A 15,681-nucleotide genomic window follows, 5' to 3' on the forward strand; every position below is an offset into this window, starting at 1 on the left:
TGATTAGACTGGGGTTCGAGCCCATCACCACCAAATACGGAGGATGCGGAAAGGTCAGGGAATGACCACAGCATATTCCCGGAGCAATATGGCCTTAGTTGCTAATGCTCCTTAAAAAAAAAAAAAAAAAATAGATTCGGAATCAATTTTTTTCCAAAATCTATGGTTTTATGATGTAATGCATTTTAAAGGTAGATATGCCTTGATCTAATGGCTGAATTAAAGAAGTTGTATTAAGTGGTAAGAACATTACTTCAACGTTTGGTTAACTTCTAATTCTTTTGGATGGCTTGGAACATTATCCAATAGTAATAAAACTTTGAAATCTATATTTTTCCACAAGTTCAATAGCACAGAACCTAACACAGGGATTTCCCAATAATTTTTTGCATAACAACTAGCGAGTCAACAGCAGGGATCCACAAAAAAGAATGGAAATGTTGAAAAATTACATCCAACATAATAGCAAGGTTTTCCCTGCACAAATGCTCAAAAATACCATGTTATGTGAGGTTTCCGCAATTCTCTAACCATGTTAGAGCGAAACCATGTTATATAAATACCGTGTTGTGCAAGGATTGCTGTAATTTATCAATCATGTTAGAGTGAAACCATGTTGTAGAAGTACTGTGTTATACAGGGGCTGCCTGTATTCATCCTCCCTGTGCTAACTGCCACTTCATAGAGGCCAATTAGCATCTTAAAGCGTTATGGTATCCTTTTCTGAAATTGAAATCCATGTATTTATGTTTATTAGTGATCATTCCTCACTAATGGTTTCTGTACACAGTTCCTATGAGGTCATAATGAAATGAAAATTTGCTTTCACCCAGAGTTTTAAACTACCCACTTTTTTAATATATTTAAGAGGACTGGAGAAATTATTAGAAAGGATGGACAAATAGTTTTTTTTTTTGTTTTTTTTTTGTGGATGCTGTATAGGATGGTCCATAAATAAAACTATTTTAAAAGAATAACTACTGATATAAATATGCATAAGTTATTTTAAAAATAGCTTATAATCTTTTCTTATTATCATTTTAAAATAATTTGAACAACCAAAAAGCATAAGTGAAGGAGAAGATTGAAATTGTAAAGTGGCATGCAAAATAAGAAAATGCTGCAAAAGATGCATGCCAGTTCAAGTTTTTTTTTTTTTAAGCCTTCTGTTACAAACCCAGATATCACTAATAATCTTTTGCAGATTGATTAAGCTTCATTTAAACTAAATGGAACTGGTAATCATCAAAATCATATTAAAACAACCTCTGTTTATTTTCTAACAAGAATTTAAATGCTCCTGGTGTTATGTCTGAGCTGGAAGTTGGACATGAGGTGTTACTGAGCATTTTTTTTTTCTTTGAAGGAACTGTAACAGGACAGGAGAACACCACCTACGACTAAAGGACAAAATAATTCCATTAATTTAGTCCAAAATCAATTTCTAGCATTGCTCTTTTTATGCAGGATGGAGCTTCAGCTCAGTATGCAAAATTTGTCTACAAATTCTTAGATGAAAAATTCCCAGATAGATGACTGGATAGCAGGGTTCCATTGAATAGTTACCCTGTGATTACTTTTTGTGGGAATTCTTAATGGATAAAGTATCTAGGAGTAAGCAAAACCAATTTTTTTTTTTTTAATACCATGCTTGGGTTGGAGGTTGACATTAGACTTGAACTTCTGTAGACTAATTTTCAGGAAATACGTATGAAGGAAGGTTGTTCCAGAAAACGGCAGTTGAATGAATAAATAAGGAAGATGAAAAGTTGGTTCTGTGAGTTTGAAGTGGACAGTAAATGGATGATGGCTGGTAGCAGCATGTCTTCGGACTGTTTTGAAAGAGAGAGCAGGAATTATAGATGCAAATTCAGAAGAACAGTGCCCATGGCAATATCTGTAGAAAGGGAATGCAGCAGAAACAGTACTTCTATAAGACAGCGAGTTGAAGAAGTCATTAACTAACCTAACTGCCCTCTTCTGAATGGAATCTAGAAGCCTGAGAGAGGTTTTGGGGGAACCGCCCCAGATGTCGCAACAATATTCCATAGCAGGGCAGATTTGCGATTTGTAGAGTGAACAGCTGTTTGGAAGAAAATTAACGTAGAGCAAAAAAAGAAAACCAAGTTTTAGATGCAGAGGAAGCAATATTTGTAATGTGCTTGTGCCAAGAGAGATTAGAAGTAAGGGTCATCCCCCAAAAGAGATATAACATTTTGTGTAGAAATCAGAGTGTCACCAAAGATAAGCATAGGAACAGAAGAATCCTTTTTGCTTTTTTTTTTTTTTTTTTTTAGGAGCATTGGCAATTAGGCCATATTGCTCTGGAGATATGCGGTGGTCATTCCCTGACCTTTCCACATCCTCCGTATTTGGTGGTCACAGGTTCAAACCCCGGTCTAATCAAGAAGCGTGTGCTACGTACTGCTGCTCCTGCCCACCTGGCTATGGAGGCACCAATTGTTTTTGTGAGATATAAGACAAGACTGAGTTTTACAAGGATTGAAATCAACTAAGTTGTCTTTGCCCCACTGGAGAATTACCTGGAGATCGGCATTTCAGGAATTGGTAGCGGATATTCGAGAAGTTGAAGCTGATTGAGCAGGGCAAAGTTTCTCAAAATGGAAAGTGGAATGTAATGTGCTATCATCAGCAAAACTACGGTTAGGATTTTCAGTCAATGGAAGAATGTTATTAATATACAAGAGGAAAAGAGTGGGGAAAGAACTGAACCTTGGGAGACACCAGCATTAGTGGAGAAGTTAGAAGAAAGAGAGCCATCTACGATCACCCTCAGTGAGCAATCAGAGAGAAAACTGGATAACCAATTACAAACAACAGTTGGCAAACCATAAGATGGAAGCTTGTTTAGAAGACCTTTATGCAAAACATGATCGAAAGCCTTTGAGATGTCAAGAGCAACTGCTTCTATTTCACCGAACTTTTCCATTGAATCGGTCCATAAATGGGTATCATAAGTCAGAATATCACCAGTGGATTGACACTGATGGAATCCATACTGGCAATCGTTAATCAGACGGAAGATTTCTAGGTAGTTTAAGAGTTGGCAGTTAACTGATTTCTCCATTACTTTAGAAAGAGTATAAGTAATTGCAATGGGATGATAATTGGATGGGAGGGATTTGTCACCTTTTTTAGAAACTGGCTGGATATGAGCAAATTTCCAAACAGAAGGAAAAACACCTTTGGAATAAGTTTGTTTGTTATTTGGTTTTTAGGAGCATTAGCAACTAAAGCCATATTGCTCCGGGGATAAGCAGTGGTCATTCCCTGACCTTTTCGCATTTTCCGTATTTGGTGGTCTCGGGCTCGAACCCCGGTGTAATCGAGAAGCGTGTGCTACGCACTGCTGCTCCTGCCCACCTGGCTATGGCGGCACCCTGGAATAAGAAAATGAAAAAAGGTGTCAAAGAACAGGAGTAAGTTCAGGAGCACAGGTTTTGAGAACAAGTGGAGAAATACCATCAGGACTTAGAGCTTTCTTAACATCAAGATTCGTCAAGATCCTTCTGACATCCTTTTGACGGAAGACCACAGGAGGCATTGAATGGAGTGTATTGGTAATGGTAAGAGGTGTTTTACCAAGATCAGTAATACATGAGTTGGAAGAAAAATGGGATGCTAGCAGGTCAGCTTTATCCTTGGCTGAAGTGACAACAGAACCATCTTGTTATGACAGAGGTGGGAGCAGAGATGGGTAAAAGTTGTGGCCAATAGCTTTGGCAAGAGACCAGAATAATCGCTAACATTAGGGCAAGAAGCAAGTTTTGTACTCTTAGCATGTTCAAAATCTAGCTTGGACTGATTAATAACTGCTTTACAATTATTGCAAGCTTTGTTGTAGGCAGAAAATGAAACTGAAAAATTGGAAACAAGCCAATTACGATATACACAACGTAATTGGCTTGTTTCTTGAACAGCTGTAGTAAATTTACTGGAAAACCAATGTTTAGATAAAGGACGAGATTTTAAAGTGGAGTGTGGAATAAAGGATTGCATTCCTACAAGAATAATTTCACTGACACAATCTGAACAAACGTTGACAACCGAATTTAATCAGAATTTTTGAAACAGTAATCTGACCAAGGAAAAGAAATCTTGCAGGTCATCCCATTTTGCATTCTTGTAATAATAAAAACAATACGAGGTTGGGAATAGCCATGAAATAAAGGCTGCATTGGAGAAGAGACAATCACCGAGTTGTGATCTGAGGTGCCTAAAGGACCACTCACTTCGACCATGTACTTAGAAGGGTTGTTTGTGAGAAGAAGATCGAGCGTGTTGGCTGTATGGTTAGGATTGCCTGTATTCTTGTAGGGAAATTAATAATCTGTGCAAACTCATTAGTAATTGCAAAAGGCTCAGCATCTTGACCAGCTGGGTCGATGTGACTAGAAAACGGAAGCCAGCTGGAGTTGCGAACATTAAAATCACCAAGGAAAATTACCTCACTGTTAGAAAAGTTTGACTGGAGAAAGTCAAGTTACAAAAAGTGGAAGTCAAAGAGCTCCAAGTGATTAGTGCAGTTGGGAGAACGGTAGAGACAACAGATGAATTTGACACAATGAGGTAGAGAGATTTTAAGCCAGAGAATATCGAAAAGAGGAGATTCCAAATTATCAAGTCTCTGACAGGAAATATCGGAACAGACCTATGCACAAGTACCACCTTTGAGGCGAAAGGAATCACACAGCGAATAATTTGGGCAACTGAGATGAGCAGGAGTTGAATAAACCGATAACTGAGATTCTGTCAGAAAAAGTACATGGGGTTTGGCAGATTGCCAGTGGAAATGGACATCACTGAGATTAGAAATGAGACCACGTATATTTGTGAAATTAACTAAATAGGGAGGTTTAGATCTTCTCCCAGATAAGCTTACTCTATTAGTTTGACAATTTATGGTGTATTAAATAGCAAGGAAAAAGTGGGGGAGGGACATGCTGTATGAAGTAATGAAATTTTTGGATATGGCATACACATGGTAAGAATATACCCAGATCCTTGAAATAATGTGGCCTCGAGAATGCCCTCCACATACACACTACTCGGAATCCCTCCAGTCAATATCTGGCAGACTAGAGGTAGCAAGATTATACACTAGCTGATCCAGAAGCCTCCTAAAGAGTTGCCAATAGGTTCGGTACGATGTAGTAACTAGTGGCCAGCCTGCAAACACCATTTTAGAGCTGAATCCTAGAAATGTAAGGAAGATTGGATTTCGCCATGATGTTCATCATAAACTCAAAAGTCATCAGTCATACTGCATGATGGAAGAGGTGGGGAAGGGTTGACCGGAACTTAGCTCTGGAGACTAAACATGGGTGGAACCCATGTTTAGTCTCCAGAGCTAAGTTCCGCTCTTCAAGCCTCCAATAAGCAAAGTGATGGTATTGCACCTGTTGATGAGAGTCATCTACCACCTAGTATTGCCTGGTAACACAGAGGGCCGGCATTCCTCCATGTGGTGTGGGCACCACACCTCGACCCCTGCTTACATTGGTTCACACCTGGTTGGTCACCCACAGTGTGCTTGTGCATGGGGGTTATACCCAGAATTACTAACAGTCCCACCATTGTGAAGGTGCATGTAGAGGATTTGGCTGTAACAGACTGTCCGGACTTCACCGAAATTAGGTCCACTTGACTTGAATGTCACCCGAATATCAGTTCCATCAGCGTTTTAGACTCCCAGGTAGCAAGTACAACTTGCTGGCATATCTGAGAGAATGTCTATTACAAGACATATTCACTGTTTCAGAAATTAACAGTCAGAGAATTTGAAAACATACACATCTGATGAAGACTCATTGTGCCCTGCTAAGTGTTTGCACTGTATCCAAAAGACTAGAATTTTATAAAGACCAAAATGACAGCCATATTGAACAGATATCTTTTTTTTTTCTTCTTTTTTTTATCTTTATGCATGCCAATCTATTGCACCAGAATTAATTAAAATATATATTTAAAACAGTGTTGTTATTTACAGTCAAACATATTTCCTTGCCTAGGGACTACACCATATAAGCTTGCTTCCTTGCATCATTTTAGCACTGTTAATACTAACAATTTTAAACATGAAAGAATGGGACAGAAGAAATATATAGAGTAAAGAAACAGAAATTAGAGAGGGAGAGCAGAAGAAATACTCTAATATTTTAATTGTGAACTGTTAAAATATCTTTGTTCTCAGGTAGTAATAATCACACCTTGACAAGCATAACCTTAATTGCTGCATTGGTCTGCTGTAGCATTGTGATATAATAGTGTCCTTTCCTGGAGACTTAACCACATTCTGTCTAGCAATTAAATGATATGTAGTATGAGTAAACAGTATCTTAAGAAAATCCCATAAGTCATATGGGTTAACAGAAAGCAGAATGGCCCCGAATGGATTGAGTCACATCTCAATCAGATCTCCTCACACAGGTGCCAAGTCTTCAAATGCTGCAATTCGCTAAACTGAAGATTTTTCCCTTAACAGCAGCTTTTTGTTTCTCTTACTAATCTCATCACTCTTTTCTGCACCTGCTCCAAGATCAACATCCTTCCTAAAATGAGGCTTCCACAGATGCATGCATGCAGCACTCATGATATGGCCTAACCATTCCCTTATACAATGGGATAACCACTTTCTTATCCCTGATGGCAAAATTTCTTTATATCATTGACAAAACTCCATGAGCTGTCCTGGCAGCCTGATTATGCTACTCAGAGAACAGTGTATATCTGACTGCACAGTTTCTTCCAAGTTTTTTCATTCTTTACTATCCTGATGTGGTACCATACAGTTGGTACATTAATTTGGGATTACTGCTACCCACATGCAGTACCTTATACATCGATGAGCCAAAACATTATGACCACCTACCTAATATGATGTTGGTCTTCCACTTGCAGCCAAAACAGCTCGTACCCGGCAAGGCATGGGTGCTACAAGATTTCTAAATGTGTCTTGTGGTATCTAGTACCAACACGTAATAAGCTGATCCTTTAACTCCTGTAAGGTTGAGAAGCCGCAGATCGGAGTTGCTGTTCCAACACAAACCACAGATGCTCGTGGGATTGATGTCTGGGGAATTTGGAGGCCAGGGCAATACCTGGAAGTCTTCTTCATTTCTGTGAACCAGTCTCGAATAATTCGGGTAGTGTGGCATGGCGCATTATCTTGTTGAAAGACAGCACCACCAGAGGGGAAGACCGTTGCCATGAAAGGGTGTACCTGGTCAGCAATGATGTTTAGGTAGGTGGTAGACGTCAGAACGCCCGGCACATGGATGACTGGACCCAGGGTATCCCAGCAGAACATCTCCCGAAGCATGACACCACCACCAGCTTGTGTTCATCCCACAGTGCATCCAGGTGCAATCTAGTCACATCCCCAGGTAAATGATGCACATGTACCTGGCCATCCACATGGTGCAACAGGACGTGATTCATCAGACCAGACGACCTTCTTCCAATCACTCAAGGTCCAGTTTCGATGTTTGCGTGCCCATTGTAGGCACTGTCGCCGGTGAACCGTGGTCAGTATGGGCACTCGGAGTGGCCTGCAGCTATGCAGCTCCATTTTCAACAGGGTTGGATGTACTGTGTGTACATTACTCCCATCATCAGCATTCCAATTACTGCCGGGTTGCACTAGTCGCCCTTCTGTTGCCACGCACCATCCGGGAGAGCCTTCGCTCACTTCGAGCATCAATGAACCATGGTCATCCAACACCTCACTGGCAGTTCATGGGTTCCCCCTCCTCAGAACACTTTCGGTAGGTATTAACCACTGCTGACCATGAGCACCCCACCAGCCGTGCCGTTTTGGATATGCTCTGACCCAGTCGTCTGGCCATTACAATTTGGCCTTTGTCAAACTCACTTAAGTCTGCTGCCTTTCCCATCTGAAGAATGAGAGTAACACATTAACGGAGCTCAGTATCAGTTGTTTTTTATACCGTGTCCCGACCCCATGCATGTGCCATAGTTCACCTGCAGTTGCTTCGATTTTCATAATGACTCAACGGTCATAATGTTTTGCCTCATCGGTGTATTTGCCAATGTTAAACTTCAATTGCCACTTCATATCTCGTCTGCCTAATTTTTCTAGATCTTGTTGCAGTAGCAATCATTAATCATCCTGCCAACCTTCGTACCAACTGCAAACTTAAACATTAAGCCTGATATGTCTTCATCAGTGTCATTAAGAAATACAGAAAATGACAATGGATCGAGCACTGAATCCTGGGGGCCTTCACTAATAACATTTGCCCAAGTAGGGCAGTGCTCACTGATAACCACTCTGTCTTTTCCCACTCAACCATCCATTTATCCATAGCAGTAACTTTCCCTTAATGCCAGACTGCTCCAATTTGTACAGAAGTATTTTACAGAGGAATTTTATATGCATATTGAAGCAGCATGGCATTAAGGACAAGTAAGCACTTAAGAATTTCTCTACTGAAAAATATTTATTACAAAATTAATAAGCATCAAAAAAAAAAATCATATTTACCTGCTTAACTGCGTCAAGCAACCTTGACAACAAAGTTTGGTGTTCTGGAACTGAAGAATCATTGCCTATAATGATGCACAATAATAAAAATAAATAAATAAATGAAACATCACAAACAACCCATTATCTCTGAAACTTTGCTAAACTAAATAATTTCCAATTAGTCAATGTGTGAATATATTAAGAGATACTGCTTCAATAATATGTTTAACTGGAAATGAGATGCAACAGGCTAAAAACAATGTTACTATAGTCTAATTTTCATTAAATGCTGAAACCCTTGTAATAGAAAAGCTAAGAGCAATTGCAACTATTAAATGGAAAGGTAACTTTAAAGAATTTGAAAAATGTTTAATTTTAACAATTAAATACAGTTACTAAAAATGAATAATAAATACAACAAATAAAAACGCTAATTAAAAACTAATCTAACAACTGTCATGCACATGAAAAGTTGACAAGGATACATCATACATGAGAAAAATGTTTAAATATTATGAATGATAGCATGGCACATAGGATAATATCATACTATCTCAAAAAGTGAATAAAATGCCCTTAAAATGTAATACATTAATTAAGTTAAGTAAAGTAAATGGAATAAACAAAAAGATGTGAACACCATTTTCCAGATTAAACAAATTTTCCAAATTCTATTTTTGTATAGTTATCAAGAATACATTACTCCACAAACAGCATAATAAGAGCTAAACTAAATTTTTATATGAAAAATTTTTGATTTGTCTGAAAAATTCATCGTAAGGCCAAATTTGAATTATTAAATCTAGAAAGAAATTAAAATTAAATCCATAGAAACTTAATAATTAAACACGATACAACTAAATTAGTTTACTTGTTAATCATTTTGCTAATTAGTAAGTTTTACTTCAAAGTTGATATTTCCATTCTATTGATACTTCCATGAGTACAGTTCTTCTAAACAAGTATGTCATTTAACTTCTTTTTTTAAAACCAGTCTGAATCAGGACTCAACTGATCAACATCTATTCACAGTTGTTTTGTATATTTATCAATGATATTGATGAAGGTATAACATGCTTAGTGCCGAAGTTTGCAGATGATACAAAGGTTGTCAGGGTTGTTAATGACAGTAATGGCAGTGTGCTACTGCAACAGGATCTAGAAAATTTGGGCAGATGGGCCAAGAAGTGGCAACTGAAGTTTAACCTTGACAAATGCAAAGTACTGCTTATGGGTAGAAGTAATCCCAGAGAAACATACCAACTGTGTGGTACTACACTTAAGGTGGTAGAAAATGAAAAAGACCTGGGAGTAATTGTGCAGTCAGATATGAAGTTTTCTGAGCAATGCAAACAGGCTGCCAGGGCAGGTCATGGGGTTTTGTCAATGATATATAGGAATTTTGCTAGCAGGGAAAAGGAGATGATTGTCCCTCTGTATAAGGCAATGGTCAGGCCACGCCTTGAGTACTGCATACAGGTCTGGAGGCCTCATTTTTGGAAGGATGTAGATTTGCTTGAATGTGTACAGAGAAAGGCAACAAGATTGGTGAGGAGAATGAAGGGATCCTCTTACCAAGAGAGGCTTAAGTCCTGCAAATTGCAGCGGCTGGAGACTAGGCACCTGCGATGTGATCTGATTGAGATGTATAAGGCATTAAATGGGTTGAGCATGCTGAATTCTGATGGGATTCTTCCATTTGTTCAGATTACGAATGTAAAGGGGCATAAATTCAAATTGAGGAAAGACAGAGGTAGAATAGATGTGCGGAAATTTTCCTTTAGCCAGCAGGTGGTTAATTGCTGGAACAAACTTCCATCTGTTGTTGTGGAAATTGATAGGTTAAATAAATTTAAGGAGGAACTGGACAAACATTTAGAGGGAATTGATTTGTAATTTTTTTTTTTTTTTTCGGCTGATGCTGCATAAGCTTACTTTCTTGCATCACATACCACTACTACTACAGCTAACTCCAAATTTACAAAACTAACTTTTGGTAAGTTCGGAGTTAATAAACTTACCAAAAGTTAATCTGGTAGATCTACACATTTATTGCTTCTACTTCTGTTCATTGAAATAATCTTACTTCATGCACATTTCTTGAAAATTACAATTTTCAGAAATTTAAATGAGAGCTAAATGATTTAATGATATCTGAGTTGATACATACTGGTAAAAACATGAAATGGGAAAATAATTCTTGCAGCTAAAAGTAAATAAGGCACCTGATAACATGAATGGCATTGGGTACATGGAAACTATCCAGTTAAAGGAAGCAGCAAAAGAGGTAAGAAAACTTTTAGCAATACTTATAAGAGCATTTGTGAATTTGGCAGGGGAGGGGGAAGTGCCTACATATTGGAGATATGCAAATGACTTTTCTATTCACAAGGGCAGTGTCAAACAGAAATGTGGGTAATTACACACCTGTAAGCTGTTGGCTTCTGTGACAGGGAAAATAATGAAGTCAGTGGTTAAAGTAATGTAGGACCATGTTGACAGGAATGCTGTTATATGGCAATCAGAACCAAATTTGTTAATGGGAGATCTTGTGTAAGCAGGCTGACTAACTGCAATGAGGTAGTTACAAAGGAACTGTATACAAAAATAATTTTGACATAATATACTTAGATTTTCAGTAAAGCTTTTTATATTGTTCCACATGAATAACTGTTGTACAAATTGGAGCAGTGTGACACTTAGAGCAAGGTGTTGTTATTGATAACAGATTGTTAATTTACTGATTGAAGGTTAACGTTATTAGTGGGGTTCTTCTGGGTGTGGTGTCAGGTCCTATTTACAAATTTCAATATTTATTAAGATACAAATGAAGGCATAATATCAAGTTTAATATCTTAAGTCTGATAATACAAAGGTTGGCAGGGTTGTTAATGACTACCCTACCAAATTAAGATGTACTACTGCAACATGACAGAAAAATCAGGCAGACAGCTGAGAAGTGGAAACTGAGTTTTAAAATTTCAAATCAGCTTATTTAGCAATCCCAGAATATTATACCAACTTCAACACCCAAGATGGAAGAGAACAAAAAACTATGAGGTAATTGTATACAGGGCAAACCATCTGCTAGGACAACTCATACGGTTCTGTCAATGATATACAGAAATTTTTCTAGCAGGAACAAGGAGGTGATTATCCTGTTGTATAATGCAATAGTTAAGCTACATCTTGAGTACTACATACAGGTCTAAAGACCACATTTTAAGAAGGATGTGGATCTGTTGGAAAAAGTGCAGAGAAGAGCAATAATATCAGTCAGTAGGTGTGATAATTCTGAAGTTTTTCTTGTTACTCTTAACAAGAAAGACTTCAGTTCTGAAAACTGCAGTGTCCAATAATGAAACAGCTGTGGAGACCTGATTCAGGTGTTTAAGGATTTGAATGGATTCAGTTTCAGTAAACTAAATGCTGATGGCATCCTTACTCTGGGTGGTTGATTACTGGAACAGGCTTCAACCCATTGTTGTGAATGTGGATATTTTGAATAAATTCAAGGAAGAACTTTTTTTTTTTTTTTTTTTTGCTGATGCTGTATAAGCTTGCTCTCTAGCATCATTTGCCACTATTCATGCTCATTAATACTAATAAACTGTGCATGTGTGCGTGCGCACGCGCGCGCGCGCGCGCACACACACACACACACACACACACACACACACACACACACACACACACACACACACACACACACACACACACACACACACACAGGGTCATAAATTTAAATTGAGAATGGATGACTGCAAGGTAGATAGTTTGAATAAATTTGAGCAAAGATTATATAAATTATTAGAGGGGGGGAAAGTTAATGAGAACAATTTTTTTTTTCTTTTGGCTGTACTAATTAACTGGATTAGTCAGGCACAAATTCCCCTTCATACGTCCACAATGTGATCCGTTAAATATACCATTCTTATTGTGATGATTCTGAATTGTATCCTTAACAAATAGCCCTCCACAGAAGTCAAACTTGACTTCTGTGGAGGGTTATTGATATGATCTACTAGTTCCCCATCACCTCTCTCTCATCTCCTCTATGTACTAAAGACATTAGTACATCAGCTCAAAGGGATTGTACCAAAGTCTATTTTAAAAGCTACTGATGACTTCAATAACTTTTGAAATGGACTGATATACTCATATACACCCTTTTTTTTTGTACAGAACTGACCCATGCAACCAGCCTTCCCTATGCAGCTTTTCAAACAGACTCTTCTACAAGATAAATGGGTTGGGTGAATCAACACAACATTCATCTCACAGAAATCTGTAAGATAACGATCTGAACTATAAATATCATTGATAAATATCATATCTGCTACTTCAGCTAGTCTCTCCCTCTCTCACACACAATAGTAAAATCATCCTGGCAGATATTCTGATGGTACACCATCTTAGCAGGTGTGTGCAAGTACCAAAATGGCTGCACAAAACAGTTTTGATACATAACAGTTACAGTTTGCAAATCAAACACAGCATTAAGACATCACACATTCTATTATTAATGCATTACAGCAGGGATGGGCAACCTCTGGCCTGTGGGCCAACTCTGGTCAAGATGCAGGTATCGGGTGATAATGTAAGTACTCACTCAAATATAAGAGTGTGAAAAGCTTCATGAAAGCTTTTCACACTCTTTGAAAAATTTTGAAACTCTTTTTCAAATTTTGAAAACAACTGCAAACTTGACTAATCCGGCCCACAGTTGTTTTCAAAATATGTTTATTATTATATATATTTTTGAATTAACAGAATTTCTGACGTAAATTTAGAAAACACTCTGCGCATTGCTATAACAAATATCGATCCAGATAGCGATTCACTGATAAAAATAAACATTATCAAATCTCTCATTAAATATTATAAAAAATAAAATATTGCAATTTTTGTTACTGGAATTGTATTTGTATTTTGTTCCTATAATTGTACTTTTGTAATTTTATCTTGAATTTGCATTTTGTTTTTCTTATTAATAAAATTAATTATATGTATGTGTACGTATAAATATTACAATAAATAACATAAAACTGCTTATGACAATTTTTTCATTATGCACCATTTCAACAATCCTAAAATTAATCCTAAAAATTGTAGAAAACTAAAAAAAAATGCATGTACCTCACAGACATCTTACTTGGCCTGCCATTTATAAAGGTTGTCCACCCCTGCATTACAATTTTTATAATCATGAAGCTTTTCACACTTATTTTTGAGTGAGTACTTACATTATCACCTGATACAGTACCTCTTGACCAGCAGCTTCATATCAAAAGATGCGATATCCTTACCACACAGGAATGCCACCAATAACAGTGGTAGACATCTATTATCATTTGGTGAAACACTATGATTTGGCTTATTGGAGGCTTGAAGTGGTGAAACTTATGTTTATTCCCCAGAACAAAACTCTGATAACCACTACCTCTTCCATCATAGAGTATGAATGTCTTCTGAGGTAATAGTGGACATCATGGTGAGATCCAATATTCCATACATATCAAAGGTACAGCTCTAATAGTGTTCATAGGTCAGTTGCTAGATAGAACATCAATCCAAAACTATTGGTAACTCAACAAGTAGTGCAAACATGGGGCCACATTATGACAAGCTTGGTGTATTCTTGCTGTGTGTACACTATATCCAAAAATTTCATTAATTCATATGTTTCCCTTTCTTCACTTTTAGTCAAACTAATAGAACTAACTTATCTGCAACTCCCAAAAACTTTGTCTTTCATTACAAAATACAATATATGCAGTCTCAATATTCCAAATTCAATTATATCCATTTCCTCTACAATCTTCTAAGCTCCACTTACTTTTTCTGACAATTTCAATTATTGGTTGCCTCAACTGCTACTCACCTCAGTTTCTCTAGCTATCTGCTCTATGGCTCCTTTTTGCTTCAAAGTTGGTACATGCACATATGCCCCGATATTCCTTGCTTTCAGAGACCCTAATTTTGAATCTCCTATTTTTTCTCTCCTCTGAATTAAAATCTCTCAGCCTCATTCATCTTCTACCTCTAATTCATCTTCCAGATGCACCCATCACTCTGAACTCTTTTCTTTTAAAACTTGACTTTTTCCAGTCTAACTTTCCTAACAATGAGGTAAATTCCTCAGTGATTTTAATGATCACAACTCCAGTCTGTTTCACTTTTCTAGCTGCATGGATCCAGCTGGTTGAGATGACAAGCTTTTGTGATTAAAATTACTAATGACTAGGCATCGAATTACATGCACTAAAATATATTAAAATATGCACTACAATTTTCACTCATACTCATTTATTACAATTACAATTAATTGAACCACAATTTCTTTGTATTCAACATGTTAAAGTAATGAAAAACCGCTTATGAAAAATTTTAACATCTTTTTTAAGTTTCTCTTTCAAACTCACACCTGGAACAATTTTTGTTACAAAACACAATAATATATTTCTCAAAGTGATCTAAATTTATGGAATTTATTGTCCACGATCATTTTATATGCAGAGAATGACCTTTCTACTTCTATGGAAGTGACTGGGCTGTATTTAAAAATGTGAGCTTTTGAAGCCTCTATTTGAAATGGAAGTTCATTTCCTTTCCCATTTATAAATCTGTCTATTCTCCCTAATGTATGAAATCCCCAGTTCTTTTCTAAAACATCATTGTATGTTCTTATTTCTTCTCATATGCCTCCAGGCAGGGTTGAAATTTGCAATTCAACTTTTTCCACCTCTCAAATTGCACTGATCAAAGAAAGTCCTGACATTTCAAGTTCAGTTATACAACTAGGTAACCAGCTGAAATGGGTCTTGATGAACAATAAATGTTTTCTAGCCAAAGAACCTGAAGGCATTGTTGTAGAACTACCAATAGCCACTGAATGTATACTATCCAAGGAATCAAGATATTCTTTTATTTTATGCTAAGAATTCATGGTTACAAGCAGTTATGCTAAAATTCATGGTTACAAGTGGCATTATTTTATGCTAAAAATTCTGATTCTATAAAAATATAATGAGAATTTTTAGCATAAAACAATGCCACTTGTAACCATGTTCCCCATCTTGTGCATACAGGATCAGGTGGGGAAGGAAGAGTTAATTCCTTGAAGCAGACTGGAGTTGTGATCTTAATGATCACAACCGCACATCTATCCT

The 15,681-nt window shown here is 37.2% G+C and overlaps 1 protein-coding gene across 2 annotated transcripts in view; it reads right to left on the bottom strand.

Annotated features, from left to right (window-relative positions):
• The window catches only part of LOC150076729 (sorting nexin-29-like), a 275,665-nt gene that overhangs the window by 241,310 nt on the left and 18,674 nt on the right, over window positions 1-15,681 (bottom strand). For both annotated transcript variants that reach the window (XM_090386732.1, XM_090386733.1), the window contains exon 2: window positions 8,528-8,592. In XM_090386732.1, coding sequence (XP_090242858.1) covers window positions 8,528-8,592 — 65 coding nt within the window. The remainder of the gene's footprint in view (window positions 1-8,527; window positions 8,593-15,681) is intronic.

The sequence above is a fragment of the Mastigoproctus giganteus genome, chromosome 12 (assembly GCF_048544385.1).
Source record: "Mastigoproctus giganteus isolate SK-2022 chromosome 12, ASM4854438v1, whole genome shotgun sequence".
Classification (NCBI taxonomy): domain Eukaryota; kingdom Metazoa; phylum Arthropoda; class Arachnida; order Uropygi; family Thelyphonidae; genus Mastigoproctus; species Mastigoproctus giganteus.